Source organism: Amborella trichopoda, chromosome 8 (genome assembly GCF_054954075.1).
Source record: "Amborella trichopoda isolate Santa Cruz 75 chromosome 8, AtrichopodaSantaCruz75HAP2 v2.0, whole genome shotgun sequence".
Lineage (NCBI taxonomy): Eukaryota > Viridiplantae > Streptophyta > Magnoliopsida > Amborellales > Amborellaceae > Amborella > Amborella trichopoda.
The window spans coordinates 44,440,076-44,466,953 of record NC_142343.1 but is presented as its reverse complement, the minus strand read 5'-3'; the positions used below and the strand labels follow the sequence as shown (position 1 = coordinate 44,466,953).

The 26,878-nt window shown below is 35.7% G+C and overlaps 1 protein-coding gene across 9 annotated transcripts; it reads left to right on the top strand.

Moving 5' to 3' along the window:
* Positions 1 to 705: 705 nt before the first annotated feature.
* On the top strand, positions 706 to 25,985 carry LOC148781134 (putative LRR receptor-like serine/threonine-protein kinase At1g06840). Of its 9 annotated transcripts, none has more exons than XM_088874025.1 (20): positions 706 to 857; positions 1,178 to 1,328; positions 4,305 to 4,376; positions 4,590 to 4,661; positions 7,458 to 7,601; positions 7,697 to 7,768; positions 7,935 to 8,006; positions 8,268 to 8,342; positions 12,242 to 12,310; positions 12,436 to 12,504; positions 12,772 to 12,843; positions 13,423 to 13,509; positions 16,734 to 16,802; positions 19,002 to 19,507; positions 19,593 to 19,745; positions 20,789 to 21,072; positions 22,676 to 22,727; positions 23,019 to 23,269; positions 23,888 to 24,022; positions 25,459 to 25,985. In XM_088874025.1, exons 1-20 carry the CDS (start codon positions 758 to 760, stop codon positions 25,783 to 25,785), a joined length of 2,832 nt encoding a protein of 943 aa, XP_088730151.1. In that variant the 5' UTR covers positions 706 to 757; the 3' UTR covers positions 25,786 to 25,985. The 9 variants fall into 9 exon arrangements, with proteins under 9 accessions (XP_088730151.1, XP_088730153.1, XP_088730152.1 ...); XM_088874027.1 differs by lacking the exons at positions 706 to 857; positions 1,178 to 1,328 and adding exons at positions 1,456 to 1,724; positions 3,079 to 3,188; XM_088874026.1 differs by lacking the exons at positions 706 to 857; positions 1,178 to 1,328 and adding an exon at positions 3,461 to 3,966.
* The last annotated feature ends 893 nt before the right edge of the window (positions 25,986 to 26,878 follow it).

The following is a 26,878-nucleotide window of genomic DNA, read 5'->3' as shown; positions in this document are numbered from 1 at the left end:
TTGGGTATGTCACAAAGTTAGAGTTTTTTTTTTGCAATTAAGCATAGCCATTGACATATTCACAACCACTTGATTTAAAATTTAATAGGCAAAGAGTAATAATCACCTCTTTGTATTAAAAATAAATCCCCTCTATACAATATATAAATAAATAACAATAGAGGATATGCACCTAATTAACTTTTGAGATTGTATGCAATGAAATTATTTACCTTTAATGCAAAAATATCATAATTACTTGTAACCATACGATCTGGAATCTGATAGCGTAGGTATATAACGAAAAATTTTATGATAGTTTAAGTATATATCAAAAAATTTATTTGACCTAATTCCACATCCAATGGTCAAGATTAACCGCCACCACGTTGAACTATACGGAAACGGTCTCTACGTGGTTTCCATAACGGTCAAGAAGAAAAGTATGTTTTTGTCGTTATATTGACATACTAGGGGTACTTTCGTCATAGTTCCCCTGTAACAGCCTCCGTCTTTAACCGTTGATGGAGACAAGCGGAAGCTTTTAAGAGCCTGAATGTGACGGCATTCATGTGAGAATTGTCACGACCTAGTTGATCCATGCCCTAATTTGATGCTCTTCTAATAAAGCCCAGTGGTTATCAGAACCGCTTGACCAGTCAATGGATAATGAACGCTCGTGCATTTCGCTTCACTCATTTGTTCCTAACCAGGAGATAGAAATCCCAATGAATTTGCAGGGATGCTTTCCACATTTTGAAAAATCTAGGCTTTTGAGATGGAGGGAGGCGGATCCTGTTTTTTTCAGGCATTTATGGCTGTATCTCTGTGTTATATGGTGTTATTTGGAGAAGCTGAGATCACTGAACCAAGTGAAGGTACTGAACTTTTGAATAGTGTAGGGGAATTTTGAATTTAATCTGTCTAGTATTTTCTCTTTGATCTTTCTAATATTTGTACATGTACCATTTTCATGAAGTTTAACCAAGTGAAGGTATTGAACTTTTGAATATTGTAGGGGAATTTTGAATTTAATCTGTCTAGTAGTTTCTCTTTGATGTTCCTCATATTTGTACATGGGCCCTTTTCATGAAGTTTATTCCCTGAAAATATTTTTTTTTAAGTTTATAATATGATCATTTAGATGCAGATAGTGTTATTTTTGGAAAATAATATGTACTATTGTTTCTATACACAGTCTCTGCTTTACTGGGAATCAAGACGAGTTTGAACGATCCGTATAACAATTTGAAAAGTTGGACTGAGGGTGATCCTTGTACTTCAAAATGGATGGGGGTCACATGCTTTGCTGCTGCAAAAGAGGATGGTTATTTGCATGTTCAAGAAGTGTATGATCTTTGAAATTTTCCGAGTTATTTAGTGATTCCTTTCAGTTTGCATTTATTTCTTTATTTAGACGGGCTTTGAATATGAAATGCTGAAGTTTATGTTACTTATTCCTGCTTAATTGGTGAGAGCAGTGATGACCGGCAGACCCGATCCGGTTCCAATAAAATATCGGAAATCATCCGGTTCTATAGAAGAACCGGCAATTCTATACCGTAATATCGCCACGTGACGTCATAATTCTCCCAATTCTTAAATGATTCTCCCGATTTTTCGATTCATTACGTCCGATTCTTCAATCGTCATTTTTGAAAATTTTACACATACCTTAAGGTCCGCACACCTCGTCATATGACACTCCTCACTTCGCGCGCATTATCCTTGTTAACTACAAAGAGGTATTTATTCACTACAACTTCCTTCTACCTCTTCGATGTGGGATAATGTGAAGGTATTAACTTGAAACATTAATATATTATATATTTTGTTTGCACTTTTAATACTACTAAAATGAAAGTTTTGTTTTATCAATTTCGTTTTTTGTCAAATTTTTTTATTATTAAAAAAATGAAAGGTTTTTTTATCAATTTCGCATTTTTTAAATTTTTTTCTTATCAATAAAATAAACAATTTCTTATAAAAAAAATGAAAGGTTTCTTATCAATCATTTTTCTTGTCAAATTTCTTTTTTTTGTCAAAAAAATTAAAAGTTTTTGTAAAAAAAAAAGTAATACAAAGTTATTGTAAAAAAAAAAAAAGTTCTTATAAAAAAATAATAATACAAGAAGTATTTTTTTCATAAGAAAAAAATGAAAGTTTTTTTTATCAATTTCGCTTTTTATCAAATTATTTTATTATCAAAAAATGAAAGGTTTTTTTTATCAATTTCCCATTTTGTCAAATTATTTTCTTATCAATAAAATAAAAATTTTCTTATAAAAAAAAATGAAATGTTCTTATCAATTATTTTTCTTGTCAAATTTCTTTTTTTTGTCAAAAAAATTAAAAGTTTTTGTCAAAAAAAAAAAGTAATAAAAAGTTATTGTCAAAAAAAAAAAAATTTCTTACATAAAAATAATAATACAAGAAGTATTTTTGTCATAAGAAAAAAATGAAAGGTTTTTTTATCAATTTCGCTTTTTTTCAATTTTTTTTTCTTATAAAAAAAATGAAAGGTTTTTTTTATCAATTTTGCTTTTTGTCAAATTTTTTTCTTATCAATAAAATAAAAAGTTTCTTATAAAAAAAAATGAAAGGTTCCTATCAATTATTTTTCTTGTCAAATTTCTTTTTTTGTCAAAAAAATAAACGGTTTTTGTCAAAAAAAATAAAAAGTAATAAATAGTTATTGTCAAAAAAAAAGTTATTATAAAAAACAAATAATACAACAAGTATTTTTTGTCAAAAAAAAGGTTCTTGCTTAAAACAAACAAAAATGTGAATACGACAAACATTTATTGTAAAGAAATAAAAGGTTTTTGTCAAAAAAACTAAAATGTTTTTATAAAAAAATCATTCTTTTTTGTAGTCCATGTATGATTATATACTTCATCTATGATAGTTCTATGTTTTTTATTTTGTGTGATGTAATTTAATGGTTAAAATAAGTTCATACAAAGAAACAATATCTCAATATTCACATATTGATGAAAAAAATGAAAATTAATAATATAGTACATCGATTTCTTATTGGATTTCTAAAAAACAACATTTATAATAAATTTTAATAATTTTTTTATATTTTTTTTACAGCTTAATCCTACCGATTCGGCCGATTCTTGATCCGGATCGCCGATCCACCGATCCGGATGGGTTTTTGGGGTGCCCGATCAGGGCCACCGATCCGTTTTTTAAACCATTGGGTGAGAGTGATACTAGTACATTGGGTAGAAAAATCTTAGTCCAAAGTTAAATTCTGGCCACTACTTTGTTTTTTTGTGAATGTATTTTTCATATTTAGAGGTATTCTATAAAAGTTTGGCTAATTTGTCTTTATTTACAGGAATTTCGGTTCTCCATATAAATTAGCAAAAAAACTATAGTGGAAAAAAAATTCCTCCATAGGTTGTTGTCCACTCAATTGGTCTGTGGATGGAAAATTTATCAAATTGGTGGAATTATGACATGTACTTCCATTATTATGGTAAACTAGAAATGATGCTTAAAATATGAAAGAATACTAGGAAGTATAGTGTTGAGGAGACGGCTATTTTATTTCTTATGGGATATGGCTTCAAATTAAACATTGCGGTGTTAGTAGAATGGTTTTTATCCTGCCAATACATGGAGGCTTAAGAGATGATAATACTTGGTTCTAATGGCTTTGTTGGATGGTAGAGAATGCTTACAGGGCTGAAGATGCCAAAATCGTAAAGCTTGAGCGCCTTTTGCATAGAATACCGATTTTATAAAATGGTTGTGCACGAGAGAATTGTATTGTTTTCAATCATGTAGGTAAGTGGTAAGGTCACTAAGGCAGCCTTGCTACACACTGAAGAGGAACAAAATTGGGCAAAATAGAAAAGATGGATGATGCAATAATTCTAACACCTTCTTGAAGCTAATTGTTGATCTCTGCTGCAAAACTGGGATGAGAGAAAACTGTGTCAGTCACGAAATAGAGGGTTCAACGAGATAGCTGTAAGTTTCGAAGGGTATTGTGATGCGTAATTGAAATTGATACATGTGAAACTTGGGAGTGGAACAACCATAAACAATTGACAAACTCATATAGACCTTTTCATTAATTGGTACGTCATATATGTGAAGTTTACCGTTGGGAGGTTACAAGTGGTTACATACATGATCTTTGAAAGTAGAAAGACAATATATCCTTGACCATGACAAGAAATATGCATATTGAATCTTCATTCAAATATCACTTATCTTATGTTTTGCCTGATGTTGTGTTGACTGTTTTCTTTTTTTTTGTTTTGAATCTTGTTTATGACAATTTGTCTATCATGTATCTGTTGCAGGCAACTACATAATATGGATCTCTCTGGTAGCTTGGCAGTTGAAATTGGTCAACTACCTTATATGGAAACTTTGTAAGTGAAATGTTCACATTGCCAAGGATGTGATCTAGGTTATCAGGTTCACAAAATTGTTAATGCTTTGGAGGTTTGGCCCAATGTACTAAAATACTTGTTTCTTTTGATCATTCACATAAGTTTCAATCATCTTATGTTACCTTTACTAATTATACTGGTGTTTGAACTTTTCCTGATGGTGATAACTTTGTCCTTTTGTTTTTTTGCAAGTAATGCCATGTGGAACAATCTAAGCGGTCCAATACCAAAGGAGATTGGCAATGCTAAATCTCTGAAATTCCTGTAAGAAAAATTTGAATATCTTACTATTGTTAATTCTAATATTTTCTCATGTGAAAACCATCTTTGTATGCGCTAAATACATTTTATTGGGTTCTTTCACCTTTTTATGATCTGTTTCTCATTAATTTTTCACTTTTTCTTTTCTGTTGCTATATATTTCTTAAGAATAGGGTTTCTTGATATGCTTGATATGCACTGATAATTTATTAGCGAGAGCAATTTATAGCGGTAATCTAATTTGCCAGTTGGGTTGCCATTCCCCACTGTTTGAGAAAAAAGGTGTGTGAATAGTTTCCTTCTTCGTCATAGTACTTTAGCTACAAGAAAAGGAAGTGAAGTGGGCCTCTAAGGGAAGCTGGCCGCAGAGAAGATCTCGAGAAATAGTCCTGGGATTGATGAGGTAGTCAACCAAGAAGTACAATTAAAATTTTATGTTTGAAATTATTATACACCTCATACTACTTTGATTGAGGAAGATGTCGCACAAGTGGAGATGTGCAACTGGAATTTTATGTGATTGCCGCATACCAATGAAGCTAAAGGGCAAGTTCTATAGGACAGTTGTAAGACTAGCTTTGCTATATGGAGTGGAATGTTAGGCAGACAAAAAACAATATACCTATAGAATGAGTGTAGCAGAGATGAGGATGTTGATATGGAGGAGTTGCAAGACAAGAAGGGATAGAATTCGAAATGAATCAATTCGAAAAAATTTAGGTGTGGTACCAATAGGCAATAAGATGAGAGAAAATATACTTAGGTGGGCTGGCCATGTGTGGTGCCGACCCAATACAAGACCTGTTAGGAGGTGTGGGTTAGTTCAAGTGGAAGGATTGAAAAGAGCAAGGGGTAGGCTCAAAAAGATGTGGTTGGAAGTAGTCCGAAAAGATATGGGAACTTTTGGCCTCACTGAGGGTATGATATTTAATAGAGCAAAATTGCGGATTGGGATTCGTGTAGCTAACCCCAATTAACTGAAAAAAGTCTATGATGACTGAAAAAAGTCTATGATGATGATGATGATACTGCTTTAATGGCTACGAGTTTGCCACCACTTCGAAATCAAATAGAAAGGCCTGACTTACCCTTACAGTGCATAAGATTGTAAAGCCTTCACCCATCCTACTGCAAGATGTTGTTAAGATTCCATGATGGGTAATAGAATATATATATATATATATGTAATCCTGCAATCCTGTTTAAGAACTTTGATGGCTTTTATATTGCATGCAAGAAACTCAAACCTCTGAGTTAGTTTCCTGATAGTGGGAGAATGATTTCAGACATTAAGTTCTGGAGGCTTTCTAATCTGACCTGGACGGTATATTTTGTACTTGTTAGCTTCTAAAGAATTCTCTATATGTTGTCAACATCATAAATTGACGTGTTTTTTCTTATATGTTCAACCTTTTGTTTCTTTCATTTGTTGTCGCGGTCAAAGGGCTTTCTCTGTCATCTGTCCCTGATTGAAATATTCAAATTGCAAACTGTGAAAACATTAATTTGGATTGCAATTTATCCTAATCCTTTTGCCCATCCCTGAAGTTCACATCTCACGTGGACAGTTCATATACAACTTCTTTTCTATTTTTAATATTTTTGTTGGCAGGTCACGCATCAGTCAACTTTGAGCGTCATTGATTCTCTTCTTCCATGAGTCCCAAGCTTCCTTTTTCTGGAAGCTATTATCATTTGGGGGATGTTCCTTATTTTCACGATGGATCTTTTCTCCTATATTTGGCAGCGCTTTAGGGAACTCCATATACAAAGCTCACGTTTTCTTATTCATTATATGTTTACATTGACATGAGAGTAGAGATGGCAATGGGTCGGGTGACCTGGTGCAGCCTAACTTGGCCTGACATATGTGGCCTGTAGGGCTGGACGAGGTCTGAACTATCTGACCTGGTTTCTTGTGCTAGGTGTGGGCCTGACAGCTCATGGCCTGGGACCTGGTCAAATATACAGAAAGGACATGGCTTGTTCAGCAGTACCATCTGGCCAGGCCAGGGCAAGGGCCGCCCCGATTAGGCCTATATGATAGGAATGGATTATGTTTCACTAGGTACATATTGCGTGCTCAAAGGCTCTGTGTTGTATTACAGGAAAGAAGCTGCTGAGAATAATGTTTGCACTTATTCAGTAATTCTGTCTAACATTTATTGTTTTTGATAATTTCTTGGCGGTAATCATAAAATATTGCAATTCCTTGGACCTGACTTTGCTGTAGTCCTTTGTAAATAAATTTGTTTGACAGCTTTATTGATTTTCTCTTTTCTGGATGCCGTGGACACTCAAAATCTCCATTTTAAGACTTAGTTCCAAGTTTTAAAGCATCAACAATCACAGGGGAAGGAATGGGTTGGTATCATAAAGACTCGGTTTTTCAATTAAGACTTGTGCGAGTTCTGAATAGTAACCAAGTCTTATATCTGATATTTGGAAAAAAAAAGAGATGGAATATTGAAGGGGATGTTCAATTTTTAGATCGTTAAAGCCGGTCTTGTGCAACTTTATTTGTGAATTTCATGTCGTGTCTTCCACTTTTCTCTATAATTGTTTGACTAGCTCTTAGCAATCTTTGTAGAAATGACCAAGAAATTATGCTGCTAGCATTTGCATTGCTACTTCTTGAAATCAATTGCGATTGTGAAAATTCTGCACATGGACTTTTTGTTGCTTTTTTTTCCCTTGATAATTGTGTTTCAGTGCGTTTGATGTTTCTCTATTAGGAAGACCAGTGGATTATGCATGTTAAGATATTACACCCTTTTGTGTACCTCCTTGATTGTGCAGGGTTTTGAATGGGAACGAACTATCAGGTTCTTTGCCAGAAGAGATGGGCAATCTTCAAAACTTGTTTGTTTTACAAATTGACGAGAACAAAATATCGGGAACAATTCCAAAGTCGTTTGGAAACTTGAAATCAATAGGACACTTGTGAGTTGTATTCCAATTTTATTTATCCTTTCAGTTTGTGCTAGAAGTTCACTTTTTTGTTTTTGATTTCTTTTGGAATTGTACACTCTTTGCAGACACATGAACAATAATTCACTTAGTGGAGAAATTCCAGAGGAAATTTCCTATTTACCCAGTTTGGTCCATATGTAAGTTCTGATCTCTTGTGCAGTGTTTGCTATTGCTTTTGTCTGGGCTTGAGATTTTCGATTCTATCAGATTTCGGACTGTTGTGTTATCTCATCTTGCAATTTCAGTAGTGTATCTCGTGATGAGTGTCAGTTTCATTCTTCTGAATGTTTTGTGTGTTTGCAGTGTGTTGGACAACAACAATTTAACAGGACCTCTTCCAGCAGAATTGTCAAACCTGGCCAACTTGCTTGTTCTGTACGTTTACAAAAGTTGCATACACATTGGAATCACATTAACTGTAATTGGTAGCTTACTGTATAAATCGTTTCCTTTTTTTTTCTCCCTGGAAGCTACTCGTCAAGCTGTAATTTGCAGGTGCCAGTGTCATGAATTATACTTGAGCAATTGAATTTTTAGATGGCAGAGATCTACAAAAGTAGCCATGAGGATATGATATTGCACAAACAATTGTGGTTCAAATGTCTAATAATTCTGGTACTTAATTTCATTTTGTAGTCAGCTTGATAACAACAAGTTCACAAGCAGTCACATTCCAAGCTCCTACAGTAAAATGTCAAAGTTGGTTATATTGTAAGTGTCATTTTCTTTTAGAGAATACCTGAGGTATCCTATGCTTTTGTTTTATCCTATTTACTGTTTGCTTTTCCAATTATGAATGAAAAGTGTTAACTTTTAAACTTTGCTGTTCTTAACCTTTTCAGATGCTTGTAGAATTGCCTATCGTTTAAATCTAGATTTTATGGAGATGGCATTCTAGCAATATTGATGTTTCATAAATTTTCAATATTTTCCTAGCCTCTCTCTCTCTCTCTCTATATATATATATATATATATATATATATATATCTTTCTCTCTGCATACACATGTGGGAACCCCTAAAAACTTAAAAACCTTATAATCCTAAAAAAAAAGTTAAAAGTTGTAAAAATCTCAAAAGCTAATATGAATCCTATCATGTATCAGGCCCTTTTGGTTGGAGAAAACTCGTCTTCATGTTTTGTAGTAGCCTAAGATGAATCCTACACAAAATCACTATCTTCTCCAGCCTAAATATTGGGCATAAATCCAAGTGATGTAGCATAGAGTATAGATGAACAAGATCCAACAGAAAATTGGGCTGGAGCTCAATAGATTCACTAAAATTGAAGCTAGACATGTTCTAATCGATAAACATCTCTCTATCAAGGCTTAAAAAAATGCTGGGCGGTCCCTAGGTGCTCAGGGGGTTCTTGGGCGACCAGCGCCTAGGCGGGCACCCAGTGGTTTGAAATATACACATATATACATATATGTGCTATCCAAACGCTCGTATATGCCTCTATATGTACCAAATGTGCATATTTGTATATTTATATGTATTCTAACTAACCGTTTTTATACAAATATATGTGCGTGAATGTTGATACGTTCAAATCACTGAAAGATTTGAATAATTAAAATAGCAAAAAAAAAAAAAAAACAAGTATATAGTGCATTAGTGATTTAGTGTCCATGCACTACACTCTGTTGTCTATACTTCGTACAGTCATACTCATAGACTTCAAGTCTCCATTGAGAACAAATGATCAATACAAAAGGATGTTGTACAAAAGATGCCATACAAATGAAAAAAAGAGACTTTAATTATTCAATGTTTTGGATGTTTTATTTTCAAATTTTCAGTTGGCTAACAAGCTTAGAATTACCCCAAAAGTCTTATAAGAACCTCATTTGAACCCTAAAATTTGTTGTAATAATATATGGCAAGGTTTTAGATGGATTATAAGAATTGCTCAAAATTTTCTCGTTTTCTAGAAAATCTCAAAATCCATCAATTTTGGGTGTTTCTAAGGCATAGTTGAGTTTTTTTTTTTACTTTGTGGGGTTAGAATATCTCCTTTCATAGGTCAAAATGACCCAAAATCCCCTTTCATAGGTCATAATGACCCAAAATCCCCTTTCGTTTCGTAGGCCATAAACAAAAAAAAAAAGCTTTGTTTATGTAGGTTCCTGGGCACTCACTAGGAAGGCCTGCCCAGGCCGAGGTGAGGTGGTCTATGTCCTCTTGGGTGCCTAGGCAACTGCCTAGGTGCTGGGCAGGCTGGTGTTTTAAACAATGCTCTATACAGTGTAAAATATAACAAAACTCCTCTCTACACCTCTTCAAACTTTTAATAATAAAACATCAAACTCTCCCTTCTAATTAATAAATTCCAAACAAACCTAAAAGACTCCACACAACTCCTAAACAACATTTAAAAGTCCAGAAATACCCCCTGTGCCATGAATAGTAACTTAGTAATTCACTGAACTTAACTTGTCACTATGATAGGAGTGAGAACGCTATCTTTATAGACGACTGAACATGTCCAAAGGGCGTTGGATACACCTTGTGCCTCATTTCCTTGAAGCTCCTTTGATTCGAAAGTCTTTTATGTAGTTCATATGCCAGTTCCTCAATCCTCCTCATCAGACGTTTGGATTCTTCCCATGTAACTTCGACACTCTCAACATGAGCTTGGTTTCCTCAACCCCCTCTTGCAGTCATTGCTCAAACTTGCAGTGTATCATTGGGCTCTTTGGGAATGGACCTGCACTTTAATGCGGTAGAATAGAAATCACAGGATAAGAGGATTCAAGGATCTAATGATTTGTTTGAAATAAGGGGGAGCTTAGAAGCCAAGCTTCAAGTTCTCTGGTGAAACCAGGACTCTAAAACCAAACAATATTCAATTCTACTTCTAACATCCTATATTTATAGCTAAAACCGCAACCCTCAAGAATTCTAATTCTAATATAATTAGAACTTTCTCTTAAAGCCCTTGATAAAATTCCGTAAGGACTCCAATTACTCTTTCAAGCAACCCTAAAATCCTAAAAAACAGAAAAACCCCTTTAACTTGAACCCTCAAAATCCCAAAAAGCTCATCACCAGAATTTAACAAATTTTTTTTTTTTTTAAAATGTGAGGTACCCTGTCTTGCATCATGGACTAGGCAACACCGAAAACAAGTGGTGCTTCACCTCATCCACCTCTTTATTATTGGGTGGGCGGACCCAAAAAAGCTCCAGTTCAGTTTTCTCCACTCCAAAAACAGTCTCCTCCAAAAAAGATTTGATTAGGAGCTCCAAAGTGCTCCTAATACACTGGCCCAAAATCAGATTTGGACCATTCATTTGAATGGACAGTGGATCTGGGGAGTCTTGAGCCTCTCTGATGCTCCAAATCAATTTATATTTGTAGGAGAATGGGTTGGAGGCTTTTTGGGCCCCTAACTCAAAAAAGTGATGGTAAGCCTATACGAAAATGTTTTCTTTTGCGTGTGTGCGCGTGTGTGCGCAGTTTTGTTCCTCACTATCATCTTGAAATTTCTGACTGGTTATGAGTAGTTCTGAATATCTTCATATATATCCTTACTTTTGAAGTAAGGTTCCCTTTTAAGGGTTCCTTTGCCGTAACTAATGGTTTGAGCGGCAAGTTAGACAATGCAAACCTTGTCATTGCCATTCTGACTAGTTCCCTTCTACGATCAGAGCGGCTTTGCTCTCATTTCTGCACTGATAAGCACAAAGTCCTTAGGGCTTGGTTTTCTACTGTCGGAGTACTATTATTGATATTCCTGCATTCATCTACACAATTAGATGGAGTGTTGACCTTTACTTCTGCAAGAGCAAGTCTGTTTGTGAAACTGTGCTCATATCCAAATGGGCAATACTACTCCTGCGGTGGTTTAGCTACTTTGATCAATTCCTGCGATTGAGCTGTGCAACTTCTGAACGTTATCATGACACACTTGTTGGAAGGATCTCAAGGAGCTCTATAGAGGAAACACCTTCTATGCCAGTTTTGCCCTACGGAATTCTTGAAACGAACCCTAAAGTTCTCAAAATTCCCTCTGAAGTTTTGGACCTGTCCTTTGACCTTGGTCGATGAGTAGTTAGGATGTAGTTAAATAGTTTGGGAATAAGTCGCATTCTATTTTGTTTTCCTAGGACAATTTGGGAAATTGTGGGTTTCCAGTATATGGGAATTTGGCGTGGAGTCTTCATGAGATTGGTAGAGTTTTGGTCTATACAGTTAGGATGATGGAGAGAAGTTATAGTTTTTTTCCTAATTATACCCATTGTACTTCCTGGTCTAAACCAGTGGTAGCCATGAAAGGTTGCCTTGTAAGCTTTCATTTATTTTAAGATCTATGTGTTCAAGCTCTGTTTGTCTTCTGTCCTGTTTGTTCTTTCCCTCTACATCACTCAACCTTTTTGGCAACGGCCAATTCCATTCTCTTTCTGTGCAACCAAATACTTCTTAAATAAATGCTATTAGTGGCACCTCTTTTCTTTTAATTGTCTGTGGTCATGGATGCTTAAAATTTAAGACAAAATGTAGAACTGCTCTTAGACAATGCACACTTGCAATAAGATAATGCACACTTGCAATACATGTGTGTTTATAATCCCCTTATATGAAATTGGTATGGTTTCCTTATAGGAGGTTAAGGAACTGCGGCTTGGAAGGAGAAGTTCCTGACTTGAGTGGGTTATCTTTGCTTGACTATTTGTAAGTCGCTTGTGATACAATGCTAAAGCTTTCATTGAATGATCTGCAATCACTTTCATGTTATATGTACACGCTCTTATTTTATTTCTTATCAACTTGTCTGATCCTGTCGCCTTGTATTTCAGGGATCTTAGTCATAATGGGCTTTCTGGACCTATACCAACGGGGAGACTTTCTGAAAGCATTACTACAATGTTTGTATTCTATTCTTAAGCTACTAATTCATCGTAGAGAAACATATACTCCATGCATTAATCAAACATTTTTTTCTTTCAATGAATTTCATGAATTGAGCATCTCTTATTATTTTCTTCAAAAATGCACGTGAGCAACTTTCATTGTTGTCCAAGTTGAGTATGTCTAGGTTCTTCTAATAAATCTTAAGTGAATGATCATCTCATGGTCTCCATGATTTTTCTTTTTCCTTCCATTCGATTCCTCTGAGGATCTGTCTTGTGCAGTGACCTGGCAAACAACAATCTTAATGGATCCATTCCTGCAATCTTTTCAGGCCTTCCACATCTGCAAAGATTGTGAGTTTATCGTTTCCAGTTTCTTTGACCTTCATCAATGAGAAAATTTGTTTACATATTTTAGCGCTCCATACATTGAGAATGCAGTTTAAATAAGTTTAATTCAATGTGTATTTCATTTAAGGATAGTATACTATAAGACAGCTTACCTTTGGTAGGAGGTCACAATCACTCAATATGATTATTAAATGTGAAATCTGACAGCTTGGGGTCCGCCACAAAGTTTTAAAAAATTTCTTTTGGATTTTGAATCTGATCAATGTGACATCCCCGGCTTTCTGATTTCATATCCAACAACCAAAGTTGATTATGACATCCTTGTACCAAAAGTAGATGATCTTATTTTATACTTTTCCTTCTCTCAATTGTAGTTCCAACACGTATAATTCAAGTATTCTTTGTTGATAGCTTTGTTGATACTATTGGTGAGATATGTTATATCCATTAGTTTTAGAACAAGTTATGCATATGTTGATAGCCTTTCTTATGGACATACTGCATCATTGTGTCCTTGCTGTATGCCGATACTGCATCACTACATAAGAATGTTCGTTAATTTGATCTATATTTCATCTACAGGTCTCTTGCCAGGAATCAGTTGAGTGGTTCAGTTCCATCTACCATTTGGCAGAATATGTTATTTAGCAAAACGGCAACACTTATTTTGTAAGTTCTTATGCTGAAATACTTAATCATTCTTTCGATGTTGCATACTTACTGATTTTCTATAGTATATTTATGCTAAATAGATTTCTGTGGATCTTTTTATTCGTTATTTAGTTCTTCTGTGGCTTTTAAGATTTTATGCACTATGGTCAAGACTTTAACGGGCTGTAGGATAGATAATTTTATCCATCTTCTAAGGGTGTTTTATTTGAGACAAATTGTTATATGGGGTTAAGAATTTTCTCGTAATAGGATGCAAATTGAATGAGAGAGAAAGAGGATCGAGTGGTCTAGTGTATTTCTTTTCAGTCCATAATCCTTGTGTGGAGGCCAGGAAGTACAGAAGCAGGAAAGTTTGGCCAGTGAAGGCAATTATTTTATGCTTTCTACTTGCTTTGGGCTAGTTAATCGGATGTTAATGACATTTGGCTTTCTTGTTCTTAAATTGTTATTGGGATGTAACCTAATTCATGATATTTCATCATATGGTTTCATGTCTGTATTTGCTTGTGTGAAAGACTGATGCTAGTTATAATGGTAAGATATGGTATGGGCTGTAGTAATTCACTCTTTTTTGAAACTAGTGGGATACCTCGGTTTATTGAAGGGGATCTGGGTGTCAGTTTCCATGATTACCCTTGCTTGTGTTAATGTGCCCATAATGAGCTATGGGGGCATAGGAAATCCCCCAACATGAGTTTTTGATAGACTCGATCACGTGATATATGAATCATGCACACGCAAATGTGGGCTTGGCATTGACCAAGAAGTACTTATGTGTGCTTCTGGGGAGCATGTTGTCTTTGGCATTGATGTTGGATCTTTATTATGCGGCAGAATGGATCTTTACTTTGACTCAACCCACCAGCTGGGCGAATAGCATAATGACCACTTAATTGGGTGGTGGGGAGTATGGAGTTTGGATTGTAAGTTCCGCTGAATTTCGCTGGATGAAGTGGGTGGTCTGTTCACTATATTAAGATGGGTAGCCCCCCTCACCCCCCCCCCCCCCCCCCCCCCCCAGCCATAGATTCAACGGCAAGCCAAAATCATCCGCTATGTTCTAATTAGCATTGCCTACCGCATTCAATAGAATTGCCCAAGAGATGAGGATGTTGAGATGGATGAGTGGCAAGACGAGATGAATGAGTGGCAAGACAAGAAGGATAGAAATCGAAATGAATACATTTAGGAAAATTTCGGTGTGGCACCAATAGGCAATAAGATGAGAGAGACTAGACTCTGGTGGGCTGACCATGTGTGGCGCAGACCCAATACAACACATGTTAGGAGGTGCGAGTTAGTTCAAGTGGAAGGCTCAAAAAGGGTAAAAGGTAGGCCCAAAAGGACGTGGTTGGAAGTAGTGAGAAAAGATATGGGGACTTATGGCTTCACTGAAGGTATGGCCCTTAAAAGAGCGGAATGGCGGACCATGATTCATGTAGCCGACCCCAATTTGTTAGGAAAAGTTTTGACAACGATGATGATTGTTTAGAATTACCCAACATATTTTTGTTGGGGTTTTATGGCCTTTAAAGGCTGTGAGAGCTTGTAAATATAAATTGTAGTGGATTATACACTTCAATGAAAGTGTGTGTTTTGTTGACTAACCTAGGGTTAGGCGGTCTATGGCCTTGGTCATATCCAAAACTCTACCCTTGAGCATATGGCACACCGAAATGGGCTTTCAGAGGGTAATAGTACACTTCTTCTGTGTAATAATTCTACCCCGACAATCGCTTATCTTGACCTATTGGTAGTAGTACACTTCTTCTGTGTAATAATTGTTTATGCGATTTTTAGAAAATTTCAGAATTTTTAAAAATAATTTCTGCATGAAAACCCTTAAAAGGGCATTTCTAAAATTTTTGTCGTGTGGAGGGCATGTGTGGGGCCCTTGGATCCAGCCCCACATGTGCCACACCACATGGGTGGGGTGTGGAGCCCATGGGGGTCCACACCTCACACATGAGGTGGCACACCCCCTCTTAGCCCTCTTAGTTTTTATTTTGTTTTAATATAATAAAAAAGGGTTGTTTTTAAGTTAGTTAAGGAAATCTATTTAAAACAAGGATTATACCCTTATTTTGTGGGAGTTGATTTTGAAAATATTTTTTTACCATACCTTTAATCTTTTGAATTCCTATAATCTTGAGAGATATAAGAGTTCTAGAATATAAGGTTTAGATTGGTCTTATCCGAGTTTTGACTAGAAGTGGATATGAGTCAAAGATTCGGGGGATAAGGTTCTTGCAATTCCTCCCTATATCGTGATGGTTGATTTTTAGGGTGAATGACTCAGATTTAGTTCTCTCTCACCTCACAGGTTTCCTAAAATCCTATTGGTCCTGATGTAACAATATTGGATAGGACCCCCCCTCTTTCCCCTCCAAAAAGTTCTCTATACAACTTTAGCCTCGCTCTCTCTACTTTTTCTCTCATCCATGCCACACTCTCTCTCATCTCTCTTGCTCTCCCTCTCTCCATTCTCTATGTAGGTGGCATGCACCACCTTACAAGACTGAGAGAAAGGGAGCAAACCCAGCCCCATAGTTGATCAAGGGGAGGTGCCACTGGCATGCCCCAAAGGATTAAAAGGGGTCTTTTGATACCATGGTTGTCTCATGCTCTCCTAAAAAGCATAGTTTGTGAGGTATGGCCTAAGGAAGCTTCTCGGCTCAAAGAATTCAGCAAGGCCCATAGGATTAGAGTGCGCCATCAGCTAGGAAATCGGGTGGTGCACTAGGTCCCATGGGGATGACTGTAGGCAAATTTGAGTTAGTCTTCTCAGCTGTTTGCTTTTATTCTCAGTCATTATTTGCTTATTTATTTTAATTTTTAGGAGCATTATTTGTATTAAAATCGTTTGTGGAAGCTTGTATTTCATTTTCTGGATTGTCTTTGTTTTAATTGGCAGTAGAAGTAAAGATCATAGGTTGTATTTAGGGTTTCATTTCTTATTTACAGCAATATATTGTGGTACTTTTAAGTCAAATTCATATCAATTAATAAAAGAAAAAAAGAAATTTTATTTTATTTTACTGTATTTAATTCCACATAGCCACTTCTTTCACTTTTGTTTCTTCATAGCACAAATATATGGATATGCTCTTGATACAACATTTTCCCTTTACAATTAACTCTTCTTTTCGCATTCATTCTGTTTTAAGAATAATTTTGTTGTTTCTTTCCTACAATAAACTGGTTGTGTTTGAATTTCGCAGGGATTTCCAAGATAACCGGCTTTCAAACATTTCTGATACATTGAATCCTCCAGAAAATGTCACCATTAGGTATAAATACTTTCCACTAATTATACTTCACATGCAATCTTCGAATGTCTAATTATTAATTCCAATTGGGGTGTTTGTAACTGAAGTTATAGCATGTATTGATATGTAGTGACGTATTTCCTGCCCCTTTCATTGTAATATCCTAGATTAGATGCATGTGCAAGCATTTGGGTTTGTGTATGGGGTTTTCCTAGGTTGTAGACTCCTAGTAGATAGTGTTACCAATGGAAACCAAACATTGTTTGGCCAAGAGGTGGTCCAATTCTAGTGCTGGAAATATCCCTTACATAAAATCGGTACTCTACCATTAAAGTGAAGATATATCTTGCTGTATAAACATTTTTTTCAAGTCCAAGTTCGGATTTGAATCGGGCTCAAGTAAATTCCTTTGTGAATTGACTTAAGAGTTGGACTCTGACTTGGGCAAAAAAACTTCAAAGAGATAGAAACTACAATGAAACTCTAAAAATGAGAAAAAACTAAAATCCAAAATTTTAGTGAGATTCACCTCCAGACCATTAAAATAGAGTTACAAGCTGATAAACACTGGAAAATATCATTTGTAGGAGATGAGAAATTTTGAAAAAAAGAATATCAGAGTCAATGTGCCTCCAATAAGAAACATGGTCGAGTCTTCAATTTGTATAGTTCTATTGTCGAAGGGGCTCGGGACAGAACCGAGTAAAATTGAATCAGGCAAGTCTTATATCCGAAAGATGTTTTTACGAATTTCCCTTAATAAAAACATTTCCCCCCAGAGTTCAGTTGTAGGAATGGAATTCTAGACTTCATGTTTTGACCACCCTTTGCCCTTAACAAAGGCAGAAATTGTTTCTTTTTTTTTGGTAGTTAGTGGGGATTGGGTCCCCTACACATGGTAGGAATGGATTTCAAGACAACATGTTGTGGAACCCCACCACCCTGACCAATTAGCCTTGAGGCCATTCCTAAAATTGAAACTATTTCTATCCAAAAATGTTTGCAACATTAGGTTACATTTGCAAGAAAAAGTGGTGTTTGTGTGCATTTTTTATCCATGTGCTTGGATAACCTTGGAAGCATGGTTTGACCTACCAGATTCATGAGGTTGGCAGGCCCTCTTTTCAAGCCAATTATTTAACGGGCAGTCAGTGGCTCTTTTGCAGCATAACTTTTTAATTGTTTTGGTACCGGTGGATTGTCTTTAGCTTAATTTCGATGGTAGTTCTTTGGGGAATCCGCCCATCTGGATTTGGTTGGCTAACTAGAGATCATAGAGGCAATCTAATTATCTCCTTTCCGGACCCTTGTGGTATTATTACTGCCAATGAGGCAGAAGCTAGGGGGTTCGGAAGCTCATTTCTCAATTGGATGGACGTAAAATTATTGAGGGGGATTCAATGAATGTTATTGCTTGGAGTAGAGGGGAGGCTAGACCACCATGGAGACTGGTTTCTATTTTTGATGAGATTGGAGTGCTTTTATCTAGTCTCTCGGTTAAACTCTGCCATTGTTTTAGGGAGGCAGGCTCGCTTGCGAAAGGTGGTTTACCTCAATCAGTATTGGTGATTATCACTTTTCCTTAGTTTTTGTACTTTTACTCCTTCTGTACTTTTTTTTTGTTTAATGGAAAATTATTGCTCAAAAGAAAAAAAAAAAAAAAAACATTTTTTTTGGCAGCTGCCTACGTCTTCTGCCTTTTGGTTCTTTAATTCTTGCAGATTATGAATGGCCTAGTGCCATTGTTGTATAAGCTTTCAACTGTAACCTTTAGAGTTGAATAAGTTGCAAATGATGGAAGACAACCATGCAATCCTATCAATAGTCCTCAGCTATGAATTATGTGATTTGTTCAGGAAGCCTAAGCTCCTGTTTTTATATGCCTTCACTATTGAGCTTATGGATGATCATTTTTCTATAAGCAACTATTTTTACAAATTTTTGCATATTTTACTTTGTATTTATGAATACTAGTGTAGTTGGTACATGGGAGAAGTAACTGCCAAAGACTCAAACTTTGGTCTTAATATACGCATTTTCAGTATTCCATATATTCTCTCTTTCTACTCATGTTGTGAATATATTGCTCATAAACCTTCTATATATCTTATTTATTTACGTTCAGAGACCAGCTCTAACTAAGATTTTCCATATTATTGCTGGAGTTGATTCCACTTGGAAAGTTTTCAAGTTCAAAGTGCTGTATGGTTGCCATTTCAGGCTGCAAGGTAATCCACTTTGTACAACCTCCAGCCAGTTTGTTATGTCTGAGTTTTGCGGGCCTGAGCGCGGAAATGAGGAAAGAGTTAACAGTACACCAATTGATTTCTCGTCATCATGCCCTACAGATAACTTTTGTGATTATGTTCCTAATGCACCACATTGGTGCTTTTGTGCAGTACCTATTAGAGTTGACTATCGGTTGAGGAGTCCAGGGTTTTCATCTTTCCTTCCCTATAAGTCATCTTTTGAGGAATGTTTCACACAAGGTCTAAATCTTGAGATTTATCAGCTAGACATTGATTCTATTTCCTGGGAGGAAGGTCATCGATTATGGATGCATTTGAAAATCTTTCCCCAGTGCTGCAGTCAACATATTTTCAATTCAAGTGAAATTCAAAGGATAAAAGCTTTGCTTACCGGGTGGAAAGTTTTACTTCCAAATGTATTTGGGTCTTATGATGTTCTCAATTTCAGCCATAAGGGACCTTTTGACACTGCAACTGGTACGTCTCAATACTCATATATTTTAATTGTATCTTCTTTAATCACATAAAACCGGTGCTTTAGCGCATGGTCTTACTTCTACAGATGAATCTTCAAATTCTGGAATAACCATTGGTGCTCTAGTTGGGATTGTATTAGGAGTTGTTGCTGTTTCACTTGCATTTTCTGGAACTATCTTTCTGTTTGTCACGAAGAGGCATACACAGCGCCGCCATGGTAGCTTAAGAACACGTCCATGTGAGTTGTCATATTCCCACTTATCTGCAAGAAAGTGTTTTGATGTTGATTTTGGAATTAAATGCTTCAAATACTTGAGAGGAGCCTTTGATATTCTATTCAGAAAATATGTTTCCAGGATTCCTTGACTTTTAAATTTTTTATATTTTTTTGTATCACATATTTTAAATTGGTAGCTCCATGCAAGTTTTCTCTAGACAAGCGTTAGTTTTAGTTGTAAGAAACTCAAGATGTGCTGCATTCTTTGTTGGAAGTTCATTTCTTGGATTTATCAATGTATTTTCCTGGATTGTAGAAGCTCAAGTTTCTAGTGGTGCAATGCGTATAGGCGAAAATGAACAGTGTTTCCCATTTTCACCCATAGGTTTGGCGCCGTCCGATTTTTTCGGAAGGCGTAGATAAATGTACCGCAACATACATAGTAGGTCCGGTGCGGTTGTTTTTTCACGCAAAATTCACTGGAAATTGCAACGTAGAGCCGTTGGAACTTTTCAGTATAAACTGCAATGGCTCTACGAGAGCCATTGCAGGGACATCACTGTAGCATTTCGCCCATAGGCATTTTTAAGGGTTTTATATATATATATATATATATATATATATATATATATATATATATATATATATATATAAGTAAATAACATCATGCTTCCAATCAGTATAAGGATTTTCCAATTCTCTTGTGCTTTCACATGTTACAATATAAAATCTGACCCAGTTTGAATTTGGAAAAGTAAAAAAAGGATTTGTTTTAATCTCCTTTTCTATACTGTATTTATGTGGGTCCAATTTCCAACTTATTTGCACCTGAACTAGAATATTCAAATCAAGGGCACTGGTCCCAAATGCATGGAATAGCCAATCAAGATATGGATCAGCTCAGGCCCTAAAATGCTTGTAATCTTTGACAAGATGTACCAGAGGTTGATTTAACTGTAACGTAAAATTGATGGGAAAGCAGAAAAGGTAACATTGATGCAGTGTTAAATGCCGCATGTTTAAGATAATTTTACACTAAGGTTTTCCTCTTTCGTGCCCTGCAGCGTCGAGCATCCCTATCAAGATTGATGGAGTCAAAGGCTTCACATTTGGAGAGATGGCACGGGCTACAGACAATTTTATCAACTCCTCACAAGTTGGCCAAGGAGGTTATGGGAAGGTCTATAGAGGCTGTCTAGCAGATGGAACAGTAGTTGCTATAAAGCGTGCTGAGGAAGGTTCCCTGCAAGGCCAGAGAGAGTTCTTAACAGAAATTGAGTTACTGTCACGATTGCATCACCGTAACTTGGTCTCTCTTGTTGGGTATTGTGATGAAGCAGGCGAACAGGTATGATTATTTAGTTTAATTGTCAGACAGTAGGAATTTCCATATTTTTCTCCGGAAACATTACGACATGCTTTTTGAGACATGCATCAGCTTGAGTGCTGGACTTGTCTGAAATGCAAGGTAATCCACTTGGCAGGACTTAGATTCTTGTGCTGTCCATGTGCATTGAAATTTCATATTTTTAGTGTTTAAATAAAATCATTTTCATCATTTCCTTCTTGAAATATATAGGTATTGTTATAAAAATCACATTAGTCATTTTTTTTAATTAGTGATAATTCATTTACAATTAGTGTGCCATGACTCCCCGAAGTCCACTCAGACTGAGCTGGGTGCACCATCGGGGATATAAAAAAAATCAGAAAAATTAAAACAATTTAAAAAAATGTTGGGTTGTTTTTTAAAAAAAAATTGTATATGATATGGATGTATTTGGCAAAGATTGGTGAGTGTGTTTTGCCATAATCACTATTTTTATATTTCCTCTTTTAGTGACATTTTTTAAAATGTCTCAAACTGTAAATCGGTTATGTTAAGTCCATTTTCTCTCTACATGTTTAAGTTATTTTTAACTTTTTAAAGTTGTTTTAGGTTTCAATTTATATTTTCTATGAGATTTTTTTTTTCTACAAAATTCTTTGTTTTTTAAATTTTTTTTTAGAGCCAAAAGGCCCTCGGCTGAGCAAGTCACCTCATCCAAGGACAAAGTCACCTATCCGAGGCGAGTCCGGGCACACTGTCAGAGTATTCAACAATGCAATACATGATGAAAGTACAGAGTCATAGTGGATGTAAAAATTAAAAAGCCTCCAATGACACCTCTACTACCAACATAACATATTAGCCAACCTATTGACAAGAGCATTGCTTTCCTGCCAATTTGAGAGAACTTCCTACTGCAGCTATCAATGGCATAAATAATTGAAATTTCTCATGATGATTTTATAATATAAGACCATCCAATATTAGCCCAAGAAGGTGACAATCCATCATAGGCTCATAGCTGTCAGATGTGAAATCAGGTGGCTAGGCTGGTGTCATAGGGATCTAGAAATTTTTTTGGATTTCGAGAACAGTCAATAGCACACCCCAACTGCCAGATTCACATCTAGTAACCAAGGGTGATTGTGACCTTCTGGTATGAATAGATGGTCTTATTGATACTCAATCATATTGTTTGTGTTTCAAACTCTACAAAATTTCCACACGAATACTTTCACCTGTTTATTGGAAATACGATGCTGGTATTTGTAAGTGCTGAACTGCATTTCATCAATTACTCTAGTGCTTACTATTCTGAAAGAGAGGATTATATTGAAAGTTTGCATTTCAGTCACACTGTTTTATGGGGTCAATCCTAGGTACCTATCTTTTGGGTGCTGCCATTGGTTCTTTCCAAAGCCACAGTTTTTTATTTCTTTCTGGTGTGGAGTTTATTAAGTTTTTAACTGGACATTTCTCATCTGGATATACTGAGGCAGACAAGGCTAAGTTAAACACTTGAAGGGGACTAGCAAGTCGACCAAAAATTACTATGTGCTCTGAATGGATCTTTGGAGTATGAGTACTTTAATTGCAACTCATCTAATGTTGTTTGATGCAGATGCTGGTTTATGAGTTCATGCCAAATGGTACTCTGCGTGATCATCTTTATGGTATTTCTTTTATCTTATTGGTTAAATAAATATTTTCTACATTTTGCTATGCCTTTCTTAGTGTTGGGAGCCCCTAATTTCTTGTGTAATCTTCCCACTTTCATTCTTGTAATAGCATATTTTAGTTGTCGGTGGGAGTCACTAATTTGCTGACTGATTTTCCCATATCTACTTTCTGACAGCATGATATAGTTGCTGCCATTGCTGTTTTTCTTGTTCTGGCCTTTTCATGATATTTAAGGCTTGTTGCAATTCATTTGAGCTTTAAGTGAGGATGTCTCCCATTGACAGGAAAGTCAAAGGAACCATTGAGTTTTGCAATGAGGCTACGCATAGCATTGGGCTCGGCTCGTGGCATACTATACCTCCACAATGATGCCAATCCAGCTATTTTTCACCGTGATATCAAAGCCAGCAATATTTTATTGGACTCCAAATTTGTTGCAAAAGTTGCAGATTTTGGGCTTTCTAGGCTTGCCCCACTTCCAGATCTTGAGGGAACCATTCCAGATCACGTTTCCACCGTGGTGAAAGGCACTCCAGTACGGGTTAATTGTGATAACTCTCTTTTGGTACCATTAAATTTTGGGAAAATATCTAGGCAGTTCCTAGAACAGTTGCATTTATTCTAGAACTTGAAACATCAAAACAGCAGTTCGAATGATCATTTCTAAATGACTATCTTAAACTGATCTCATGTTGAATGTACCTCACAAGTTGAAGTCGGGGAGAAAAAATGCAGGGTCGGATGGTCATTAGAAAAATGATGGGTCCAATTTCAATCCTGATTTCTTAAGTTTCTCAATCACTTGTGTGATCTATGCATGTGTGACAAGTATTGTTTCAAATATTTTCCATGGAAATCTTTATGATTAGTAATTCGTGATAGTGCCATTTTCTAGAATAGTAACATTTCCTGTGTTGTAATCAAAGAAACTGGGTTTTAAGTTAAATGTTGGCTTGTAAGGGGTATTCTGCTTAAGTAATATATTTTTTTCATACATGAAGCTTGCTCTCTATTTTTGCTATCTAAGGTTGCCTGGTATCTATAATTGGCAGGCAAATGATTTGCTGTTACAGAGTTTACTTTCTGATTGATGAGTTTTTTCAGCTTTTTATTGTTGTGTGATGATATGACATTTATTGTGGTTCTATGGTAGGGTTACCTCGACCCAGAATATTTCCTTACACATCAGTTAACGGACAAAAGCGATGTGTATAGTTTGGGAGTCGTGTTTCTCGAGCTCTTGACGGGTATGCATCCAATTTCACAAGGCAGAAACATCGTTCGAGAGGTTAGTCTCATAGGTGTACTGTGTTATTTACACAGGGAAAAGTGTAACATACATATATGGTTACTTTCACATTCACATAAACACTATGATTTCTTGTATAGCATGTTGACCACTGTTACCCATCTTAATTTTCTTTATTCTTCCCTTGAATTGCTCTTTGGGATTTCAGATTTTTTTTTACCTCTATAATATTTACTATGTGCTATGTATTATAAGGCCTGGTCATTTTACTTCATGCGTTGATTACTGGTACTTCTATTTCTACTTGATCAAATTTTCAGTTATCAAAAGAAAATGGCAAATAAATATTGCTCGGAACTGAATGTAGACAGAACATTGTTTTTTTTAATATGGGGGGGGGGGGGGGGGGGGGAATTAATTTAGATGAATTGACTCAAATCTTGTTTTTTTCCTTCACTATGTTAGCGGGAAATCTTGTCACAGGTTTTCAAATTTTGGCTTTTCCCACGAATTTCGTAAGTATTGAACAGAAAACAAAGGAAATTTATAAAAAAAAAAAGGAGTAAATCAAACAAATAAAAAAGTAAAAACAAAAAAGAGGGAATTCTTTTATGTTTGAATTGTTTTTGTATGTTTGAAATGTTATGAACTTATGTCTCATAAGTTTTCTGTACACATTGTTTTGTATTATTATTACTTATATTTAAAAGAAATATAACTTATATTTTCCTTGTAAACTCATATCACAGTTAAGCATAAGAGTTTCATTGTAACAATTATTGCAGGAAAATCGTAAACAAAAATGAGAGGTAAGTTGTGCACATTATCAAGGAAAGTCTTCTCTATGTATTTTTTTTTTGGGAAAGGATGTATATGTGCGCATGGAGAAAGAGAGAGATAGATAGGTAAGTTGCAGGAAAATATAAACAGATAAATTGCACAATATCAAGGAAAGTTTTCTCCATTGTTATCATAGTAGTACAAACAACAACATAGATAAGAACACGTGTGTGTGCATGGAGAGAGAGAGAGAGAGAGGTAAGTTGCAGGAAAATCATAAATAGATAAATTGCACAATATCAAGGAAAGTTTTCTCCATTTTTATCATAGTAGTACTAACAACAACATAGATAAGAACATGTGTGTGTGTGTGCGTGGTGTGTGAGAGAGAGAGAGAGAGAGAGAGAGAGAGAGAGAGAGAGAGATAGGTAAGTTGCAGGAAAATCATAAAGAGATAAATTGCACAATATCAATGAGAATTTTCTCCAAATTATTCTAGAAAATGAAGGTTCTTGTGATGATACTAGGGAGGCATATTCTAGGGATCCTATAGAGACATTGATTATATCGATAATATAGTAAGGAGTATTGCAGTACTCCAACAACAACATCAACCAAGAAAATGTGTGTGGAGCTGTAGAGAGAGATAGAAAGAGTGTCCCGAAAAATGAAACTTCTTCTGTCCTCAATTCCAGGTGAGCAAATCATATCGGTCAGGATTGCTACTCTCAATCATTGACGGACAAATGGATTCGTGCCCTTTAGAATGCATTGAGCAATTCACAAAGCTAGCTCTTCAATGCTGCCTCGACCACACAGACGGCCGACCGACCATGACCGTGGTGGTTCGTGAGCTCGAAAGCATATGGCAAAATATGCCTGAATCTGAAAGCCTCGCATCTCGATCCATTGATCTCTACTCAGCCTCCTCATCCACTAAAACAAGAAATGTTTTCACATCATATGATATTTCAGGTAGTGACCTTGTTAGTGGTAATATCCCTCCTGTTTATCCTCGTTAACGCGATCGTACTGGTCTTTATTTTGTCCTTGTTTTTTTTATAGTTGTTTATTTATGTATGTTATATTATAATTTTGGCACAGAGGCTCCTAAGTAGGTCACCTGTCCTGGTATTTTTGTATATGAGCAAAGTTTGTTCTTCTATTCCTCGATACCACATACTAGTATTTTTGTATATATTGATGCATTGGCTTTTCTATATGTTTATGCTTTGCTTCTCATGATTGTTTGTGGTGTTCACAAGTTTAGTTTCTTCCTCATTTTCGAATGGGGAGTATTTTATTGTCATGTATTTTTTTATTTTGCCAGAATATTCTACTCCCCCGCAGGAGTAGAATGTCCATTTGCTTGAGTAAAACCCCACTTTGAATCAATTTTGGGACCCCAAATTTTGGGGATATAACCTCTCCAACAATAGATTAACCTAAAAAAAAAAAAAACTAATTGTACCCTCTATACACTTGAAAAAATAATTTCGGGAGATTGAATAGAGACCATCCAATTTTTAGATGGTGAGATTAGAAAACTTGAATTGCAATTTTTTTTTTGAAATAATCATTCAGTAATTCTTTAGTACCAAACTTTCATATTGAAGATATCCTTCAAGTACATCTTCTGACCAAGGGGTAAACGCAAAGCATAGTATACACGGTCTTTTATTTTAATGGCAAATAGTAGTTTGCCTCTCGTCTTTGCGTGCCTGCACCTGTGTGCAATCCACAAATAATAGACACCTAAAATAGGTTTTCTCTTTATCTTCTCCATCTCTTGCACAGGTGACGCACATGCACAAGAGAGAGAGAGAGCAATGTTATCGGATTACCTTTGGGGAAGTTCTCATATTTATATTTAGAATATTTCAACAAAAAAAAAAACTCAAAAAATGTTTGACATATATACATGGTATATTTCTTAATTTTAAAAATCATAGAGGCAGTTTTATAAATTTGAAAAAATTATAAATACCCTCAATTTGTACTTTCTAAGCATTTTTCACCTCAACAATTTTGATATCACGTTACTATCTCTAAGCACTTCACCCCAACACTTTTGATATCGCACTATTATCTCTCAACGGTGTTTTTCTTTGTAAC

Coding starts and splice junctions, on each gene's coding strand:
- LOC148781134 (XM_088874025.1), top strand. CDS start 758: ATGGAGGGAGGCGGATCCTGTTTTTTTCAGGCATTTATGGCTGTATCT. Junction 8,343..12,241: donor ATGTCAAAGTTGGTTATATT/GTAAGTGTCATT, acceptor GTTTCCTTATAG/GAGGTTAAGGAACTGCGGCT. Junction 24,023..25,458: donor GCAGAAACATCGTTCGAGAG/GTTAGTCTCATA, acceptor CCTCAATTCCAG/GTGAGCAAATCATATCGGTC.